The sequence below is a fragment of the Phasianus colchicus genome, chromosome 8 (genome assembly GCF_987193195.1).
Source record: "Phasianus colchicus chromosome 8, bPhaCol1.hap1.1, whole genome shotgun sequence".
Classification (NCBI taxonomy): Eukaryota; Metazoa; Chordata; class Aves; order Galliformes; family Phasianidae; genus Phasianus; species Phasianus colchicus.
Window position 1 is genome coordinate 9,675,392 of NC_143443.1, and position 21,540 is coordinate 9,696,931.

The window sequence follows — 21,540 nt, forward strand, 5'->3', positions numbered from 1 at the left end:
AGGGCCCCGCCGCGCCCCCCGCGCACACGTACCTGGCTCCGCGCCCCGCGGCGCGCCCGGCCCGGCCCGCGGGACCTCCGCGCCCGTGGCCGCCTTTGAACAGCGAGCAAAATGGAGCGCGCCGCGCCGCTTCCGGGTCGGGCCGGGCCGGGCGGCCGCGGCGGGGGCGGGCCGGCGGGAGGGGAGAGCCGGGAGGAGGAGGAGGAGGAAGGAGGAGGAAGGAGGCCGCCGCCTTTGTGGGCTTAGCGCGCAGCTGGCGCCGCCGCGGAGGCCCCGGCGCGTCCCCGCCGCTGGCGCATGGCGCTGCGCCGCTCGCGGGAGGGCGCGGGGCGGAGCGGGGCCGGGGGGCGGTGCGCGGCGGCCACGTCCCGCGGGGCGGAGCGCGGACACGTGGGGGCGGCGGGGTAACCCTGCGGAGGGAACGGCGGTGCGGGGCGCCTGGCAGCGCGCGGTGCGGCCCCGGGTCCGGCTCACGTACGCGGCCTGGAGAGAAACAACGAAATCACGGGGGTAGGCGGGGAGAGAGGCGTCGTTTCCTCCGAGCCCTTTAAACGAGCGCAGCTGCGCGCTCCTTAGTTCGTGGAAAAAATACCAAACGCGCCCTTTGCCAAGCAAGTATGAGAATAATGGGAAGTCGACGCCTGAGTACCGCCGTGTTCTCATCCCGAGCCCTCCCAGTGCAGCAGCAAACCTGCGGATGGTGCGCACCGAGGGCTGCGGAGCAGCGCCGCCCCCCAGGGCCGGTGTTGGCACCAGGGCCTGTCCCTGAGTGTGCGCAGCAGCACTGCATCGCAGGCACTGCACCCTTACAGCTCACACGCTGCCCGGCGGACGGGCCGGCGACACTTTATTAATAACTGTGACTAGGTAACAAGGAATATTAATAACAGGGCGGCAGCACCCATTCAGTACCACCCCAGGATCTGGCCACAAGCACCCAGGGGCTCTGTAGCACTGCAAGGACCAGTGACCCACCCAGCAGCTGCCTCAGCTGGGGCTGCTTTAGGAAAATGCTTTGGGAGGGCACAGACGCCATGGAGCTGCTGCCGGTGTGACTGCTGGCGCTAAATGTGTCACGGCAACATAACACTAGGCTCACGTCCTTACTGCTGGCCACATACACAGCAATATGTATCATTACATGCACGCACCGATTGGCCGTGCAAAAGCACTAATGCTGACTTTTAAGCAACAATTTTAAACATTAGAGTCCTGAAGCCTATGGAAAATAATTGTACCAAGATTGTTACATTTGCCAAGCAGTGCACCTGGGCACAGTTCGGTTAATAGGCGCAGGACAGCAGCATGACTCCCACTGCTGCCCGCAGAACAGAGTGCCTTTGTTCCGGGCACTGCCAGCCCCCGCCAACAGGCAGCGCGCAGCCCTGCGCTCAGCAAACACGCCATGACCTTCAATTACTGCCCTGGCTGGCTGCCACAGGATGCATGTACTGCTGCTCACGCCGCCTGCCCTACTTTGCAGATAATCGCTACCACTACAGATAATCGTTAGAATCGATGGAGTAGGGTGAACGGGCGCTCCTTGGGCTTGCAGCAGCAGCACGGGGGGCTCAGCTGGCAGGACAGCCACACCGCAGGGGCTGTGTGGTCATGGACCGCACAAAGTACCCCCGCTGACATACCACTTTGCTTTGCCTTCTGTTTGTTCAGAGGTGGAAAGCACACAGGCACAGGGACACCGACATGTGCACAGGGCCAGGGCTCTGCTGAACCCCACTCTGGGCACCCGAAGGGATTAATTCCCAAACACAAAGAACCCAGAGAGCGCGTGCATGCGATGCTGCTGGCTAGGAAAGAACACGTGAATAAATATTTAACCTTTAAAACAAACAAATCAAAGGTATTTAAATCTGTCTCCATAACTGAAATTAGCCTTTTTCTGCTCATCTCCTTCCTTTGCATGCCCCACATTTCCTGAGCGAGGCAGATGGTTTCCTAGGGACAATCCTGCAGAAATAGCGCAGCATGCGAGCGGAGCTGCACGGCTGCTCTGCTGACGTCGCCGTGCACACCAGCTGAGTGCAAATGGTGCGCTTCAGTGCAGAAGCCAAAGTCCAAAGGAGAATTCGTGTGCGTGAAACAATCGCTACTGCTAGGGCTGCAACCATGTAACAGAGTCACCGCGGTGCCAGTCCACGTGCAACCTTGCCTCCTGGTGATGTGCAGACACTGCCTGGGGACGACCACACATGCCAGAACTTCACCAGGCAATCTTCAGCAATTCCTCAGAATTGAGAAGCAGAAGACAACGGTGGGTGTGGAGAAACATGAGCAGCACCACCATCAGTACACTAGCACATCTGCACTAACCAATTCTGCAGTCATTTCAAATTGATCTGATTTCAAACATAGTTTCTACCTTTGCAGCATTTTCAATCGGCTTCTAAATCTCTTGTGCCCTTCCACCAGCAGCCATCGTGGAACGTTCTCAGTGCTGCGTGCACCAACATGACTGTGCAATTTTCCCCCATTGCTTCATCTGACACCAGCACTGTAATCGCAGCTCTGGCAATGAGCTGTGTTAACAAACTTTCCCTACTTCTGTAGTTGAACTGGTGTCCCTATTACAAACAGTCTTGGTAAAAGAAAAGCCAGAACCATGGCATTAAAAAACCATCACTGAAGGCAACGGTACTGCACAAGCTTTCTTATTTCATGGAAAAAGCAGGGCTTAGATAATCAGTGAGTCTCAGAAACCACGTATTTTCATGTTCACAAATAATTTTAGACACAGTTATTTTCATTTCTCCCATTACAAACCCCAATCCTGTGTACAAGGATTGCTTTTCCAGGTCTGAACTACCTAAATCACATTTTACAATTGCTCTCTGTGGTTTCATTTCTTCCCAGCCCATTTACACCTTCCACGGTTCACCTTCCATTAGCAGCCTGTCACACGCACTTTCTCTGCCTCTCCCCTGCATTATTCCATTCACAGACACCAGCCCTTACACTGGAAACACAGAGCTGCAGAGCTGTGCTCTAAGACCAGATTTATAATTCACATACAAAGACAAATACTGAGCAGTCTCTCACACATCCCTCTGTGGTTGCCAGCTGAAGCCTGATGCTGCTGTAGCAAACTCCATTTCTCTGTACGCCCTCTCTCCATCAGCTGAGTACCACTGCCATGACCTCTGCCACTCACTCGAGTCCAATCACATCAGCGTCATCTTTAAGCGTGACCTTCCCACTCCCAGTGCTGGGTCTAGATTACATGAAACTCTTGCAGGGTTTCTGAAACACAAGTTTTTCTGCTCCTTCTGTAGTTAGGAGCTCCAGCCCACACTTATTTGCATTCTGATTACTCAAGCCTTAATTAATGCATATGTGCCCAGCTCAGATCCGCTCACAGAGCTGTCTCAGACACCTCTGGCCCACAGCCCACTATTGGCTCTCCTGCTCCCAGCATCACATCACAGTGCACCTTCAGAAACAATGTCTCCTGATCTGACTATTGCTCATTTATCAATTTTAGGAACAGCTTACTGGCAGCACTCACAAAACTGATGCATTAACATCTTTCAATTTTCTCTCTCAACAGCTTCCCTGCTGTAATGACCTTTAAACCCTTGACAATGCCTTGGCCACTACCTTATGGAAGCCTTATCTTATTCTCTCATAAGGAATGCCTCTTATTTCATACATATATATGCCTTCTGCTCTTTTTGACTTACTCTCAGATTTTAACTCCTTGGGGAAAAGAATCTTTCTCATCCCACATTTGTTCTACAGCTGACTGTACAATGAAATCCTGGTCTTTCACTTGGGTTTCCCAGTGCCATGGTAACATGCCACAATAGTAATTAACCTTGGGACTGGATTCTGCCTTCCACAAAGCAAGCACAACACTTGCAGGATCACAATGTTCTTACCCACACTCCTTCTGCAATATTCATCAAACCCTTTCTAACTTGGGTGCCATCCATGTTTTTCAGTATTCATGCTCCTTCAGCCTCCTTGCTTCCCTCACAACAGTGCCAAGCTCCTCCAGCTCATTTCTTGGATTTATTCTCTTCTTCCATCCCTACTGCCAACATTCACAACATTCTTGCATCCTTTTCCCCTTGAACTTACTGGATCCATTTATCTGCCCTCCTTCCAGCCTCGCCTCCAGCAAAACAACCAACCTAGAACACCAGCTTCGGGATTCTAGCATTGCTGCTCTTTGATTCAGCATCCGGCAGCACGTCTCCTACATCCCACTAACTGCAGTCCATCGGGCTCCACCTTTTGCCCTCCCACTGCTTCCTGTCTCCTCTCATGCTCCATTCCATGTGCTTCTTTGGAGCACAACTCCCTTCACAAGAGCAACCTGTACCTACAGTCACAGGCATCCTTTCTGTTCTCCCTCGCTGGAGCTCAATTGCCTGCCTCACCTTTTTCCACCTCATCCCCTATACCTTTAACTCCAATTTTCAGAGCAGTATTTTTCCTCATTCTGCTGTTTTTTTTTCCCAGTTCCCCTGCTCTACAACCCTTTCCATCATCTAAGCCATGCCCTCCACTTACTACATTTGAATCTCCTCTCTTAAGCAGACTGCATTTCACTTTACATTTTTGGTTTTGCTCTTCTCCCAGAGAGCTCTTGGTGCATCCTCACCATGCGGACCCAGGGCCGGCCCGCAGTGCTGCACACAGCCTGCTGGCTCTGTCTGAAGGTGCCCCAGGGCAGGGTGCAGGTCGGAGAGGCCTTGCTCCTGGCACTGCTTCCTGTTACTGCAGAGCTGAGAACGCGCCCATGCTGACATTTTCCATTCCCACAGCCCCACAGCAGTATCCAAGCAACTCCTGTAGCAGCAAATGCTCCCTGTGTGCCTGCTGACACACCCAGGACACACAGCGTGCTCCTGACATCATGCTTAAGGGTCACCTCAGTCATCTGTGATGACTCAGTTAACCAGAAAGGCTCTGCAGGGAGCAGGATTGTCTCCTAAAACAGCTGGAAGAAGAAAGCGGCTTGAACAGGAGCTCATGTTTGGAAATATCTCAGACAACAAAAGCCTCAAAAGCCTGTGAAACATGAAGTGCAAGAATCTTCTAGAAAACTCAAGAACAGAGAGCAGGATTCCAGAAGAACACGTCCCACAGGAGCTAGAAAAGGGAAATATCCACTTATCATGTAAATGAATACAGAGAAACTGAGATTCATTTTCTGAGAAGAGCAAGACTCCTCAACAAAACTATGCCTCCAGTCTTTGTGTTTACTCTTTTTTACTGACAGCAGTGTATTTCACTGTTTGTTAGGAAGCGTAACAGCTGCAGAATAAATACACTTCTAAATATAATAAATTTGCAATACATTCAGAAGGGGCTTTTTTTTCATGAACACTGTTGTGAGGTGACAGCTCCTTCCTCCTTCCCTACACCCACTTGTCCCCAGAGAGCCAGAGGTTACACTTGCCAGCTTTGCACTTCCTATCTGGCGATCTGGGGATTTCCTTAATGGAGAACAGCCCGCCAGGGCAGGAGGGGATGGACTCACTGCCTCTGCACTCTTTTAGTTCCGGCTTGCTGGGGTTGAGGTCGCGCTTGGCCATCTCTCTGAAATACACCCTTTTTATATTCTAAATACGTTCACATTAGGTATAACAGAGTACCTTGACAGTAATGTTTTTGTATTTTTAAACACTAAGATTTAAGTGTTAGCCTACATTGATACAGCGTGTTTCAATTAACTTTGTACGGCGTCCCACCTTAGTGAGACAACATCCTAGTCTCTAATACTCAAATAAAAATACCATTCATCTCACCTTCACATGTCATGTAACCAAGAAGAGATACAATCTAGTTTCAGGCTATAATCGGAAACATCTTTTAACCTTTCTGAGCAGTATTTTTTACTGCTACCCTGTTTTATCATTGAATTGTGACTGCGTCAGACTGTCTACACAGTTGTTAATACACTGCTTTGATTCCTGCCTCTGTCATTTAAGAGGATTGGGAGAACTTCTCAAAGACAATTTATTCCTTGCAGGACAAACTATAGCCATAAACCACCATGACGTCGAGGTAAAAGTTTACACTTGATAATAAAAAGCCTGATGGAGTAGGCAGTGTTTCAGTCAGTGCATCCCTGCACCAGGATAACACTGACCTATGTTGAAACACCACCATCATCACCTGGTTAAAAAAATCAGAACCTACCCTAGATATCACACTTTACCACCCCCCTCCCCCAGGCAGCGTTATTTTTAGGCCCTCACATCTGTCCTCCTACACGCTTGTCCAGCAGCAACCTCGACAGGCACTTTTTTCCTTTCAGGAAAACACAGGACAGATGGTGTTGAAACTATCTCTCTCTCAGATAACAAGTTTTCCGTTTTTTATAAATTCACTCATCTCCAAACTGTGACAGCTGTGAGTTTAAAGATAAAACTGAAATGATCCAGATCTTGCTCATCTCCTTTCTCTAGGGCCTCTGAAAGGTCACAATGTGTCTCACTTAAGTTCCCCACTAAGCACGAAATGCATTCCTTTTCCAAACTCAAGTACACTGGTGGTTATTGGAAAGAACTATAGAACACTGCTGTATTTGGGTGGGTTTTTTTTCCCAATTTGTTCCTCAGGCCTGTGTTGTAAATTCAGGATCTTCAGGATCTGTTTGTGTAGTACATCAGACAGTATTTACCTCCAAGGTATATTTATAGCATTAGTTACATTCCCTCATTCCTCCCGTAACAGCATGCATGATGATGTCACCATTCTGCACTAACTACTCCCACCTCTCTCCCTTGTTAGACTGCAGTTCCACACCCCGGTTAGCCTCACAGTCCTCCCATGCATCCCAACGAGTTTGAGTCGATCCTTCTCCAGCACAGCCCACTAGGATTAGGTATCTTATTTTAAAAACAGACTCGTGGCTGTTAGCTGTACAGAGACACCGGACTCCTCTATTCCAGGAACACACTCTGTGCATGCCAGAGCCCTGCCTGGGATCTTCTGAACGTCACACAGCAGGTTCACAGCTCTCCTCTGCCCGACCAGAAGGGCCAGACCTGCTCTGTGCCAGTGCTTCCAGTGGATAAGCTCTCATCTACATTTGCCATCTGCTCCTAAATCCACGCCTTTGTTTTATACAGTAACATTCTCTTCCACCTCTATTACTTCATTTCTCAAGGACATTCAATTTTAGTTGCATAAAAAACCCCCCATCCTCCATGTTAAGGGCTCCTCCTATTTTGTACCATCTGCACATTGAATCAAATATAATCAATTAGCCCAAACATTTCAGAGAAAATACTACGCACGTCATTCCCAAAATGTGTGAAGAACTACTGGCACTCAGACTTACTTCATCACTACACAGCTCCACCTATTTCAACACTACATAGCTAGTGTTTTATAAGCTAATTCCTATCTAATTTATGTTCATACTAATAATCCTCATCTTCCTCTGATTGCTCATCACTTGACACATTGTGGAATGCATTACAGAAGTCAGGATGAATGATATTAGTCGCATTTTCTTGCTTTGGCACAAAGCCGACCAGCAGTTTGGTTCAAGTGGGTCCATGATGCAGCTTTTTGAGGTGTTGATGACAAGACCAGCCCATGATTAAAAAAAAAGGAAGCAAACACAAAGCAGATATAATCAGTCTATCTGTAAACACTTAAAATAAAACAAAGCGTTGAGTAAAAGCCAGCATGAATTCCAAAAGAATAAATTATGTCAAAAGCAAATATCCTTTTCAAATAGAAGAGCAGAGTTGAGAAGCAGATCTATATCCTGACCTTAATAAGGTTTTTGACACCGCCTCCTGTGACGTTTATGTCTGCAAACTAAAGAGATTAGATCCAAATGAAACCAATGTTAATGTAGACAGACATCAAGAAAAAAAATAATTGGAAAACATCACTAGTTCACTGTCAAAATATGTATCTAGAATGGAGTTCCCAAAGTCACCTACGCTGGGCCTGCGCTTATTTGCTACTTTCATTAGTGACCCAGATGATAGAACACAGACTGCATTTATTAAATTGACCAGCTTGGTAGGACTGCAAATTACATTGGAGGACAAAAAGACAAACTGGAAAAATGGCAAAGCATCACACACAGGCAGGAGCAGTCAACTGCAGGAACACGGAGCAGCAAAGGAGTTGCATATGAAAAAGCAGGTTACGTTCAATTTCACAAGTGCTACAAGCTGGCAGAATCGTGCACACTCAGTGCTGGAATATGTGAACGGTAGCACATCCTGTGTTCTGCATCCATAAGGCCTCAGCTAGAGACTACATAATGAGCAGATTATGGACCCTGCTCTTCAAAGACAGATACGTGCTCCAAAGAGAGCAGCACAATGAGCAGCACTTTGGAAAACACTGTTGATGAATACGGACTGAAGGGACTGGGTAGGGGAATCAGAGCAGGGTGTGTCTTCACACAGGAAAACAGGATGCTGCAAGGAATAATAGCCTCTATAGCAGACGCAATAAACTTTAACAGCCTTCATTTAGATTAGATGATCTCAAGGTCTTTTTCAGTCTTATGATTCCAAAGCATCTCTGCAGGGTCACTTACGTTTCCCAAATAAAACAGCACTTATAAACACATCCCCAGATTAATGCTACATTTAAATCTGCTTTCATTACGCCATCTCCCCTTGGGCCAGCTTCTCTCAGCAGCCACAGACTGGCAGTATTTAGGGGGCTGCAGTGCAGAAGGAAGCACCTCAAGCCCTTCTCCCTGCCAGAAATACTCAAGCACTTTCACATGCTTGGAGGTGCCAGCTTCTCCACTGCTGCGGCCTCACCTTGAGCACTGGGTACATTTTTGGGCACCACAATGTAAGAGGAACAGAAAGCTGATAGAGAGCATCCAAAGGAGGGCTTCAGGGCCAAGCGTATGAGGAGCAACTGAGTGCCTGGGTGTGCTGAGCACAGAGCAGAGCAGGCTGAGGGGAGGCCTCGTGGCGGCTGCAGCTCGCAGAGGGAGCGGAGGGTCAGCACTGAGCTCTCTTGTGACAGCAACAGGACTGGGGGGATGGCAAAGCTGAGACAGAGAGGGGTTAGGCTGGATATTAGGAAAAGGTTCTGCACCAGGTGGTGGTCAGACACTGGAACAGGATCCCCAGGGCAATGGTTACAGCACTGAGCTGCAAGAGCTCAGGGAACGTTCGGACACCGCTCTGAGAGGGTTAGGGTTTAGGTGGTCCTATGTGGAAAACTTGATGACCCTTGTGGGTCCCTTCCAACTTGGGACGTTCTGTGGTTGTCTGATTATCTCTGTATTAATCCCATCTTTGGACTCCCACCAACGGAGCACAATGAGACTTATTTGCTGGCTAGGAAAAGCACTGACAGCTCATGCTCAACACGAAGGCCACAGGCTTGCCTTATTTATTTAGGAAATTAATTATTTTAAAGGAAAGGTATTGAATCACTAACAGTCTCTTTGAAATAGCTGTATCGTACTTTACTCCATTTTCCTTAATTTCCCAAGTCCTTGATTATTCTAACTTTCAAAAATGCCTTCCAAAGCTTTCCATATTTACACAGAGGGCAGACTGACAGTCTTTTAATTGCTTGCATAATTCTTCCCTTCCCCCTCCTTATGTAGGCACTGCTTTCTCCAATCACAGGTACCACCCTGAAAGAAAGATTATCTAAAATAGTTACAATCAGCACTAATTCTTTTCTAATTCTGAGATGGAAATTTCCCTGTGTCTGAGTATTTTATGATCTTTAAGTTACTCTTTCTGGTTGCAGTAATTACCATTCTCTTATTATACATCTTGCCTTTTCCTTCACAGCTATTATCATCTTCACTTGAAATTCAGCCAAAAATTTAATGCTTTATATTTAATGTTTCAGATGCATGTTATCATTATTTTCTATCCTTCTTATAATACAAAAGTTTTTTCCTGTTTTGTTTTCACATAATTTGCAAGATCAGAGTTTTGTTTGAGAAGCAAAGATATCCAAAGTCTTCCTCTTCTTCTTTGTTCATGGGTTTCCTGCTTTATTGGACATCTTCGTTCTGGATATTCATCTTTTTTGGTTTGCACACCAGGAGAACTTAGTTAAGATTTGTCTGGAAACTGAATCTCATCTCTGACTTCACAACATTCAGTCCTTGGGCTTCTTACGTTTGCAGTCAGTTTTTACTTATTTGAACTTACTACTAAGATTTAAAACTTGAATTCCAAACTAACCTATCTTCATCTATTTCCTCCTTATATTTTAAACTATGTCATCTCACAACTGCCCAGTATGCAATGCTCAACTGTGCTTAATCTGACTGTCAGAGTACAGAGTGGGAAGGCGCTGACGGCCCGAGCAGCCCCAGCCTCTCACACTCCCTCCCTGCAGCCCAGTCCAGCAGAGCTCACCCTGTCACCCAACTGACTTATTTGCTCGAAGTCACCTTGCTGATGTAACTCTCATCTTGGCCGCATGACTGCTGGGATCACCTAGGCAGGGGCAGGAATAGTGAAGCCAGCCCTTTCCACAGCTGATTAAGCAAACAGTGAAACTGCCTCTTCAATCCAAAATGATTTTCTAGAATATCATTGCTGCTTTTCAAAACGATGTCTGAAGTACCAATGAGTTTAATGAAGAAACTTGCCAGCAATCACATCCAAGAATACCCTGGCCCTACCATTTTTTCTCTAATCGCTACCAGGGAAAGTAAGCCACCTCATAACAAGCAGTATTTATCTAACAGCACTACAGAGATGGCTATCCCTATTCAAGTCTCACCCTGGAGCTAGTAACAGAGTCTTTACTCCTATCACCTTTCTCCAAAAGTGATTTTAAGCCAAACTGATTTTGGTCTGTCCTTTTCACACCAAGATGTTTTTCCTAGTCTAATATATAATTACTACTGCACACCTTCTGCAGCACAAAGCACTTCAATACATATAGTCTAATTACTAATTGTATTCTACCATGCTTCTGCTACTTGGTGTTTTATCCCCAATGCTGTCAGAAGCTCAAATTTCTCCATTTTGTCGCCCAGGGTCTCAATATGTATACAAAACATCTCAGTTGTTTCTTAGTAACAACATCTTATTATCCAGTCTAAATCTTTCCCTAGCTGCAATGCCTGATTATGATTTTCCTTAACCTTGGAACTCTTTCCTTTCTTAATTAGTACTGGTCTTCCATCCACTGGCACTTTTCCATATGCTGAGACAGAAATGAGGATCTGCCCAGCACCTCCTGCTGAGAGCTGAAGACTAAATGGAAGTTGAATAGGTTGGGAAAAGCTTTTTCCTTACAGCGAGGTTCCCAGTCAGTGCACTAGCCTTCTTCCCCAAGGCAATTCTTCTGCATAGCTGGGGGTAGAGCCTGCCTGTAGGAGTGATTTCCTCGGGGCTCTCCTCCCCTCCAGGGACTGTAATTCCTCTTAAGAGCACCAGAATATCTACTTTATGTCTTCCAGTATAGTTTGCACATCTGTAATCCACCATGGCAGAAAATTTGCTGTCATTTATGCTATCTCAAACGCTAACGATGGAGTCTTTCTTTCCCACTCCCACTCAAATCCCTTCAGGACCTTTCTCAGCTTTCTCATTCTCCCTTATCTTCTCATTCAGCAACTTCAAAAGTCCCTCCAAGCTGCCTGCAACTCCTCAGCCCCATAAGCATTCTCTTAATTCTTGGATCCAGTTTAAGTGCCAGCACCATCTCCAGCTGCATCTTAACCTTCCCCCTGCTTCTTTTCTTCCTTTCACTTTTAAGCTCTATCAGTGATTTCATGCATACTATATTTAGTCATCTTTATTATATCTGCCATTCTTCAGGTTTTCTCCACTGCTCCCTTTATTATAACTCATCTCTTTCATGTCCTTGCCTTCAAGAGGGACGCACACCGAACACCCTTGATGCACTCACCGCACACCAACTGCTTATCAGCGGCTCGACTTTTGAAACCTTTTTCTGAAGCAGCTTCAACTCTTCCATCAGTTTAGCTGGGATTAGCAGCACAGCAGGAATCAACTTCACATTTGAGTTCAAATGCTGTCCATAATTTCATCCAAATCAAACAGCAGACAAAAGATGCACTCATTCACTGATCCTCAAGAAACAGATCTTGGTGTTACTTGGTTGTTGGTTTGTTGTTGTTGTTGTTTTTCCATTCCTTCCCCTGAGCAGGGTCCTGTGCTGTCTTTGTTGACCCTTACTAAAACCTCAGTGCTTTATAACCAACTATGCCAGAGATGTTTTCACTATTCCCATGGCAGTTAGAGGTCCCCGAAACAATGCCCATTTAAGTGACAAAGACTGGCAAGGGGCTCTCTCCCCTCCCTGCGGTCACTGCTCTTGATCAGCAGGGCCACAAGTGCCAGCTACTGCTGCACCCAGCACAAAACCAAAAAGAAGAAGCAAGCTCGGAAGAAAGCACAGGAGACAGGAAAAGAACCACAAAAAGGGTGAGAAAGTATAAATGGTGACAAGAGCAAGTTGTGTATTAACGGTTCTTTAAATTACATTCCTCTGGTATGGCCTAGCAAGCCATGCACAGCTGATAGAAAACAATCAATAAAACAGGCTCTGGTGTGAAAGTTGGGAGCATTCAAAAGTTTTGAAGTTTTGTTTCATCCACTTAAGCTATCTTCAAGCTCCACGTAGTCAAGATATGAAGGAAGCAATGGGTGGAAGACTAACAAACGAAGCCGCCTTTTATATTCTCATTCTGATAAAATGATTTTAAGGTTTTACTCCCTCCCCACCCCTAAAATGACAAGGAAAAGCTTTCCAGGAGTTAGGAATTGAGGGAACAAGAGTAACAACTCCCTCTGACAGGTCCCTTTTTTTTTGTAAGAGACCTCCTTCAGAACAAAACCCACAAAAATAGAGCCAGACAGCAGGGCAAGCACCAAATCTCTAGCACACTTTTTTCTCTCCATTTTATAGCTCTGTAACTTTGCACAGTAAATTATTACAGGAGAATCTACAAAATGAATGACCTACTTCTGGTCAAAAATCAGCTGTGAATCACAACCATTCAGCCTATTAAAAAAAAAAAACAGCACAACTCTTTTCCAATAAATATCAAAGATAAGACAGTACTGAGGAATAAGCACAGACACTTTCAGGACTTCCTTTTCCTTAAAAGAGGAAAAAAAAAACCCACAACAATCTGAGGTACCTGCACAATTTCTAATTTCTCTCTTCCAGGCATTATTAAGTCCCTGTAAGAGACTTCTGTGATAAGAACCACAGAATGGCTTAGGTTGGAAGGTACCTTAAAGATCATCTAGTTCCGATCCCTCTGCAGTGGGCAGGGCTGCCAACCTCTAGATAGGTGAGTTTCTCTATAAATATTGTCAGGTCTGCTAATCAGAACCAAAAGAAAATGGTTAAAGAGATATACGCACAGATTTGAGTTTATTTCAGAAGCAGCAACTTTGTATTAAGTAGCTGTAACTGTGGCTTTAATGAAGAACTACATGTGCCTGGTGTATGAAGGTGGAACATAATATCTCTAGCAATGGAAGATCTCTCAGACTCGAATATATTTATAAAAATTGCACCTTCCTCTGTCTCCAGCAAGTTTAGCTTGAAGGCAAAGAAAAATATTTCAGGAATATACCAATGGAGTTGAGAAATAAACATGAAAGTAAAAAAGAAGTGGCTAGTTGTCACAGCAGACTCTAAATTAGGTTTCTATATTTAGAAACATCACCTTTCTTTTGAGGATAGTAATCTGCTAGAGTTGAAGGGCAAGAGAATTTGTAAGAAGTTGGTGCAGGAGCTCCTGCACGTGAGTATGAGTGGTAAAAGAGAGTAAAGTGAAATAAATTTATATGTAATGACTGTAATTGTCACATGTAATTATAACACCAAAATTAAAATGAATCTTGTAGAAGATGGGAGGCATGTGAAAATTGAAAGTGAAGATTAACTTAGTTAAGTTCTAGATCTTTATAGAAATTAAAAGGATAAAGCTCCTCATTCCATTACGAACTTTTTATTTATGACCCGTCAACCAGAAATGAATTAAAACATTACAGTGACACCAGATATCTGTTCCAGTAGTAGTGCTGTGCTTATTAAGTCTATGCATGACAACTGACACTTCTATTTCAGAACAGAAGAAAAAATTACATTATTAAAGCTTAGTGGTTTAATTTCTTCTCCATCTGTCAAACCAGTACGACACATTACCTCTTCCACAAGCCTTACTCCACCTGTTATTTTATAAAAATATTAAGGATTTTTCTTCCATTGCTTTTTTTTTTCCCTAGCCCTCAGTTACTCCTTTGACACAGACTTCAGAAAACTGATCCCCTGCAAGTGAAACAGCAATTATTACTGACTTTTACCTTTCAATTGGTCTCGTTCTCTTTGTCACAGAAACGTTCCCAGTCTGCAGTTATTAAAAATAGTCAAGGTGACCCTAACTCATTTATTTAGTGTATACAACTTCCAGCAACTCCAGATGTTCCATTCCAAATACATCCAATATATTTTCATTTCAGTTCTAACCAGACACCACATACTCAGGGCCAGAAAAGCAGAAAAAAATGCAACTTGTTCAGCAAAGCTGAAGAATTAAAAAAAAAAAAAACTGCACTACGCCAAGTGTGATGGGCGCTGTATTACAAACTACTTCGACTTGCATGTATGTGGAAGGACAGCAAAAAGCAATATCAAGAAAATATTTTATTAGCCACAGGACTAGAACATAAAAATTATTTAGGCCCCCCCCAAAGGCAATTCCCAACAGTACACAGCATGCATGTAATCCTTACAGCCGACCGCATAGCCGGAATGAAGCTGTTACCTAGGTGTTCAAACATTTAGCAGCACATTGGCAAGTCACTGGAATACTTCTCTGGCTCCCTGCTAAACCGTCCTGCCAACTCACATTTCAGCCTTCCTTCTGTCAGCCATGATTCTTTTAGAGAAAAGATGAAAACCACTCTTTCTGTTCTCCACTCTAGTAACACAGCTTTGCCTCTCACATGCAAGTACTTAGGGCTTTGTCTCTTCCTAGAGGACAAAAGCACTTTCTCTGTGATGCACTGACACATCTTGCTGAACACTGGATCATAACTGCTTTAATATTATGAAATATATACTTTATTGGAGTCGGCATTCTGTTGCACAAGCTGGCTTTTCCAGAGAACTCTAAAATAAGGCTAAAAACTATGCTCTAAGGGCCGAAGAAGCCTGATGAGGATGGGAAAGAGAAAGAAAACTATTCATGGCAGTCCTGCTGAAGAGGCCTCGTGCCACAAAAGGCAGCCTGCAGCAGGATGCAGGGCACAGCCATGGTGCCACTTACATACATTTTATATGTGGCCCAAGACAATTTTCTCTTCACTCAGAGCAGCCCAGGCAAGTCAGAAGGTTGGACACATGCTTTAGAGCTTCCCTTCTATCCCTGGGGCAGATGGTGCTGACAGTTGAACTCATAGTGCCCAAAGCCCCCCACTTCTTTCTTTCAGTGAAGTTTGTTGGAAAAGCTTAGGGACGAAAAGCACAAGTGACCAAACGAGGCTACACAGAGACAGCACACTCAGATTTCCTGTTACTGGTGACATCGCCTTTGCTCACTTTAGAAAGCACAATCGAGTACAATTCTCCCTTGGGACAGAAGTAACATCTGGCAACTCTTACAACATAAATATTTTTTCCTTTAGTCTGAGAAGGAGTGGCTTAATAGAAAAAGATCATCAACTCTATATTCTTGCACATTTACAGAATCCAAATTCCTTCAGGTCCTCTTAGCAAAGCCTATCCGCTTTGAACTCCTGTCCTAAGCAGCACTGCTACGTGGCAACGTCTCAGGCCCCCACGTTCACTGAACCACTCGTTAGCCACTCCACCTCTTGCACAACAGGGCAGTGGGGCAATGAAATGCTGACATCCAAAAAGGGAAGCCCAGTTTCAAGATCTTCTTACAGCCTGATTCGGAAGAAAGGTTTCCTTCCCCCCCTTCTCAGGAACCTGACCCTCTGCTAATCTGAAGTCTGTGAAGTATTTGGTGAAGGGTAGAGAAGAAATATCTTATACCAAGTTTTGCAGAATGATTTTCCAGAGGCAGTCTGTTTTGACAACAGTTACCACATCAGGACATCTCAAATTAATGCCATTTTTCCCACACTGAACATGGAGTCTAGATGAATATCAGTCTCAGAAGTACCATAAATATCATAGAATTGCTTGGGTTGGAAGGGACCCCAAAGATTAAAGAGTTCCAACCCCAATGCCAGGCAAGACCACCAACCTCCAGACCTGGTACTAGGCCAGGCTGCCCAGGGAAGTATCAATGTTTGTTAATTAAATGCTCCTATTTCCATATTTACAAATAAAGGGGTTGAAATGAGACTGATCAAAACTTACCAAGCTTCTGAAAGCATTATTCTTAAATTATGCAGGAGATCTTAGGCCTACTGAACAAACAGAAGAGGCTTACTGCGTCACAGTGTCAATGGAGCTAAAGATTTGTGTAGGAGAATGACTTTTTCCTAATAGATTAAGGAAAAATATTAAATAATATGAGGTGCTGCTCAGAAAAGCATGCGTAAGATCAGTTTCTACACTAACAACTGAACTCATATAGATGGCAGAGTGACCGCATTAAATTTTTTTGCGTGTACTGTTTACAAAAGCCTACTAGAGCCTATGTAAATATATTTGTGATAGAAATTAGAATGAAAACTCTCTTCTGCTTAGGATTATTTTCCTGAACTGAAGATTACCCACTTTCTTACTCTCAGCTTAATTTAAAATAACAGTGGTTCACCAGCAGAATTCAGCCCATGACATTCACCTCCCCATGGAAGCAGCAGGTGACAGATGCAGCCACTGCACTGATGTCTATCTGGAGCTGAGATGGAGGAGCAGCCGCATCACCAGCCTTCCTCTGTTTCAAGGAGCAAAAATCCACATCCTTTTCCTACCACGTGTTTGATGTGAGGAAAGCTTAACCTTAGTACAAAGGCCAGGAAGTCCCAGGCTGGGTTGGTAGCACACGCCTCCCTCCCCTACAAGAGGCCTTCTGTCAGGCTGGGCTGGCCAGGCTCCCCAGCAAGTCATGTGCTGTGGCACCTCTACCCTGCAGTGTGTGGTTCCTCTTATAACTTCCCAATCTACTGCCTCTGCTTCTCTGAAGAATCAAGCACATGTCCCTGCATCTGCTCATTAACACAGTGTTTCAGTACATTTCCAAACATGAGGTTTTCTTCAGAATTAAGAAAAAAAAAAAAAAAAAGACTCCACTTTCTTCCAAACTATAGGTGTGGGGAAGCAGACCAAAGCACGACCTGCACCAACTCCTTCATGTTCCTCTGAGTACAGAGAAACCTCTTCCAGCTTCTCAAAGATAACCACCCTGGCTGAGAAACCTCAAACATGAGGAACGCTGGCTGACAGAGCAGCCCAGGGCGGGGCTGTAAAAAAGCAGCTTCTCATCACAGGTCTCAACGTGCAGAGCTGCTATCAAAACATTCTCACCACTATCACAAAACACAAGGGATGCCAGCTGGCATGTTTGCTCACTGTACGTGTGAGATGCTCACTGCCTGGCACGGTGCAACCAGCACTGGGACCTGCTGCACGTGCTGCAGTACTGCGTGGCTCCTCCTGGCCACGGGCACCACGTGCAGCCCACCTGAAGCTCTACCAAAACATCTCTGCATTTGCACATTGTGTTCACCCGAGAAGATCAAGATGCTCTTATATATATTATACAACAACACATGTTAAAAAAAAACAACGCAAACACGGTACCTTTGCAAACATTTGTGTTTAGCCCAAGGGGTGATTCAGGTGCTGAGTTGCACTTCTAAGTGTATTCCTCTAAGAGATGCTCATGTGTGCAGGTACTTTTGAAGCATGGAAGTATAACTGCACATCAAATCTCACTTTGTATCTTAATACTTCAAAATACTGGCCTATAGCACAACTTAAATCCATATGTGCAACTGTTCATGCAGGTAGAATACTCAGTGGGCTGCCAACATTTGCAGAGGACAACCATTCCTTGAAAGCAGCTTACAGAACTTTGTGGCAGTGTCACATTAGTGTACTACCTTGGACTTCTACTTCTGAGAACAAAGAAAAAAAAAAAAGAGTGGCTTCCCTGTATCAATTTGCTCAGCTCCTGAGATGCCAGGCCCTCTCTGACAAGGCTTTGTTGCCGTTAATGCAGTGATCAGCTTAGCTGGCCCCTCACCTGGCAACCCCTCCAATTCTCTTCCTTCTCTGATGGGTTCAGAGCAGCTGACTGCACTGCCCTGTTAGCAGACACTGATAGCAGGAAGCCGTCTTCAAGCAGCTCCACTCTTCTTACAGCGTGCAGCAGCGCTGATAACTGCATTCAAAGCAACGACCCTCATATGGACAGCCCAAGGGCCCGGCTGAGGAAGCAGCAACGCGCTGCCTTTTATCTCTGTGCCCCACAGACATGTCAGTGGTAGCCCTCAACACAGGCCAGACAGGATCACTGTGAAGCTCGACCTCAGCAACGGGTTTTTATTTTTTGGGTTTTGCTGTCTTGCATTTTCAAAGCTCAAAACAAAACCATATACAAACTTAGGGATTATGTGGATTTCCCACCAAAGTCACAAAGACAACAGGCTGAAAATTATGGAGTATTTTGTCTTGCTGCATACTTTAATTTTTCTGATAAAGCATACTTTAAACCAGTCAGAGAAGATTTTGATGGACCAGCTACTCCAGGCACCTTGAAGCCCTGGGGGAAGAATCCTTCAGGCTGACAATAGCCAGGGCCATGCACGGCAGCCAGTGCTGCAGCATTAAGCTGGGGCGGTCACAGGGGACTGGGGCAGAGCTGGGCATTAGCACTGCTGCTAGCGAGGGGAAGAAAACAGCCAGGCCCAGAAATCTGGCTTGACAGCTTCATTTCTTCTTGCTGCTGCCATCATCTATCTTATCCTGTCTTCATGGAGGAGGCTGAAATCACTACAGAGTTCTTCAGTTTAATGCAGGGGCACAAGAGGACAAAGAGAAACTTCTAAGAGGGCAGAAAAAGAACATGAAGAAGGCATGTCAAAATGGAACAGCCTAATTCGCTCTCTGACCACACGTACAGCTCTCTGAACCACATCAAAGGATGTTAAGAGGAAAAAAAGTATCAGAAAGCTAAAAAGGAATCAAAAAAGCAATCTTTCCTACAGAAACTAGCTGACACAATCTTGTCTGAGTGGTGTAGAACAGCAGAAGGAACTGGTCGCTCCTCAATTCCCCCCTTCCTTCACAAGGCCACAAGCAGCTAGCCAAGGAGCCTGCCCGCTCCCCAGCCCTCCCTACAGCCTCGGTTGCCCCACAGAGGCAGGAGGGGACACACGGTGACGCAGCAGTGCTGGCAAGTTGTGGTTTACGGACCGACTTCCTGAGCCGAGCCCACATCCTATTCCGTCCTCTCCTCTGAGAAGTCAGTGTAACTGCCTGCTGTGTCCACATGCTTAGTTTTGTTGTTGTTTTTTCTTTTTGTTATCACCGTAGCACAGCATTGTGCAGCAAGGACAGCACAGTAATATCTTCATTACTTTTCAGATAAAGCTCTTCCTTTTGCTTCCTGTGGTCTTTATTCTTCTTCTACTCCTTGCCACTATCAAACAAATCCTAGAGCTAACACCAAGACCAAAACAGCAGGCTGTAAAAAAAGGTCAATTAAGGGCACGTGACCACTATCTGACCACTATCTATTCTCTGGAACAATTATACCATATTTGGTAAAACAATCAAATGAGACAGCTATTGGTATTCCACTACCAAAATATTTTTTTAAAAATGCAAATGCTTCTGAATTACAGAATACCTGGTACAGCTGACATTTCTATGCAATCAATGCCTCTCTCATGTGAGAGATGGGCAACAATCCCAAATAAAACATTGTAAGATTGCACTATTTCTCTACAATCCCGAAATAAGTATGCATTTGTAAAGATCTACATCTACATCACTGTTACTGTCCCTAGTTAAAAAGGTTTCTCAGATGAACATTTTTATGTATTTATTTCATGCATTTAAAAAAGTTTCCAACAAAAGCTCTTCTCTTAGAAAAGCGTTGTAACTAAATTTTCTTCAAGATCTTCATGATCTTACAGATGAGATATTAGAAGAAAACATTAGGAAGACAAGGCTGATGTAAAGAGATGGTATCAAAGGATACTACTATAAAAAGACAGCCGACCAACTGATGCGGGGTATTAAGGAGATCTGCAAGAACACAGTATCTTCAGACCATCACAAGTCTCAGAGGAAAATGTCAGACTTTTCCCAGTTTCTTTACCTCACAAACATTTCTCTATGATGTTAGTCTTGCCTTTGTGTTCTGCACAAACACCAAAAGAGCATTTTGAATCGTTATTTTGAGTGAACTTTACATTAAAATACTTCCTAAGACTGGTTCAAAAAGAAGTTTGCCAACAAAGCAGTGAGCAAATACACACAAGGAACAGAAGAAAGACGTATTGATGTTATTTTCAAGATCATACAAAAGGCACTTTTACACTTCACCAGAAAATGAGAAAAAAATCCTTTATGCATTTCTTGAAAGTTTTAAGTCTAGAACCTTCATAAGGTTCTATACTCTAAGAGAGCACACTTAATGGCAGCAACAACCTATGAGGCATCCATCAACAGATCCTCTTCAACAGAAAGGAAACACACTGTAGTTTATTCTCCAAAAGTTGTGCCTATAAAAATATTTTATATATATATATATATATATATATAATTATTACCGAAATGAAAAATGTACTTGATTCTGTACTATACCAGCTTAAAGGCAATCTGACTTCAATTTCATCTGAGCACAAAGCGTTATTAAGAACTTAAACAAAGGAAGAGAACAAAGGATATGTCTTCATAATCGATACTTCTTGATAAGAAAACTATTCCATGCATTAGAAAGTAGAGCAGAAACTATGAAGAATACTGGAAATAAGCCCTAGATAGTCCTTGACCTAAAGTAAACATTAAAAAAATGCTTAGTTAATTAAAGACACCTGATCATTTCTATTTTTACAGCATCAGCAATGGAACGGAACAACTGAATTCTTGATTAACATTTAATATACCACACACCAGGATACCATACACTCAGTTCAACAAAAATACTGTTTGTATTAATTTTTCAGTGGCTGACTTTGCAACCTCGGTAATGGCTTTAAAAGCAAGAGTTGTTTTTTCTGTGATCTCCAAGACTCTAAATGGAAACCGATATCACAGAAACTCAACCACGAGGAAGTATACTGACCTCACAGAGATACCAGCAGTCTCATCTGAGCTTTAATATTCCACTTACCGCCCTAGCGAAGCACATGCGAGGCGTGGAAGGCGTGGAGCCCCCTAACTAGAACTATGTTTTCTCTCACTTTAAAACAATTCTCTCCCCTGAAAGAAAATGATAGTTTGAGATTATGATCTCCTTGCGCTTCCAAAACCGAATACCAAGCATGTGGCTGCTCACAAGCCAAGCAGCTCTGTTCCTCCAATAGCTGAGGAACCGGAGGCCCTGGCAGGCTGCCACGGAACACAAATCCAGAAGACCTTGCTCAAAACCAACCTCCCTCATCAGCTGCCTTTTGAGCT

At 44.6% G+C, this 21,540-nt stretch overlaps 1 protein-coding gene across 3 annotated transcripts in view; it reads right to left on the reverse strand.

The window, feature by feature from the left end:
- The window catches only part of JMJD1C (jumonji domain containing 1C), a 145,899-nt gene that overhangs the window by 57,634 nt on the left and 66,725 nt on the right, over window positions 1–21,540 (reverse strand). The window contains exon 1 of one of the 3 annotated variants that reach the window (XM_090144859.1): window positions 21,254–21,275. The exons of 1 other annotated variant lie outside the window; for it this stretch is intronic. In XM_090144859.1, the coding sequence (XP_090000985.1) occupies window positions 21,254–21,271 (18 nt within the window). In that variant the 5' untranslated portion in view covers window positions 21,272–21,275. Of the gene's footprint in view, window positions 1–32; window positions 317–21,253; window positions 21,276–21,540 lie in introns of those variants that run through there. One more of the 3 variants, XM_031602837.2, reaches the window with a different exon arrangement.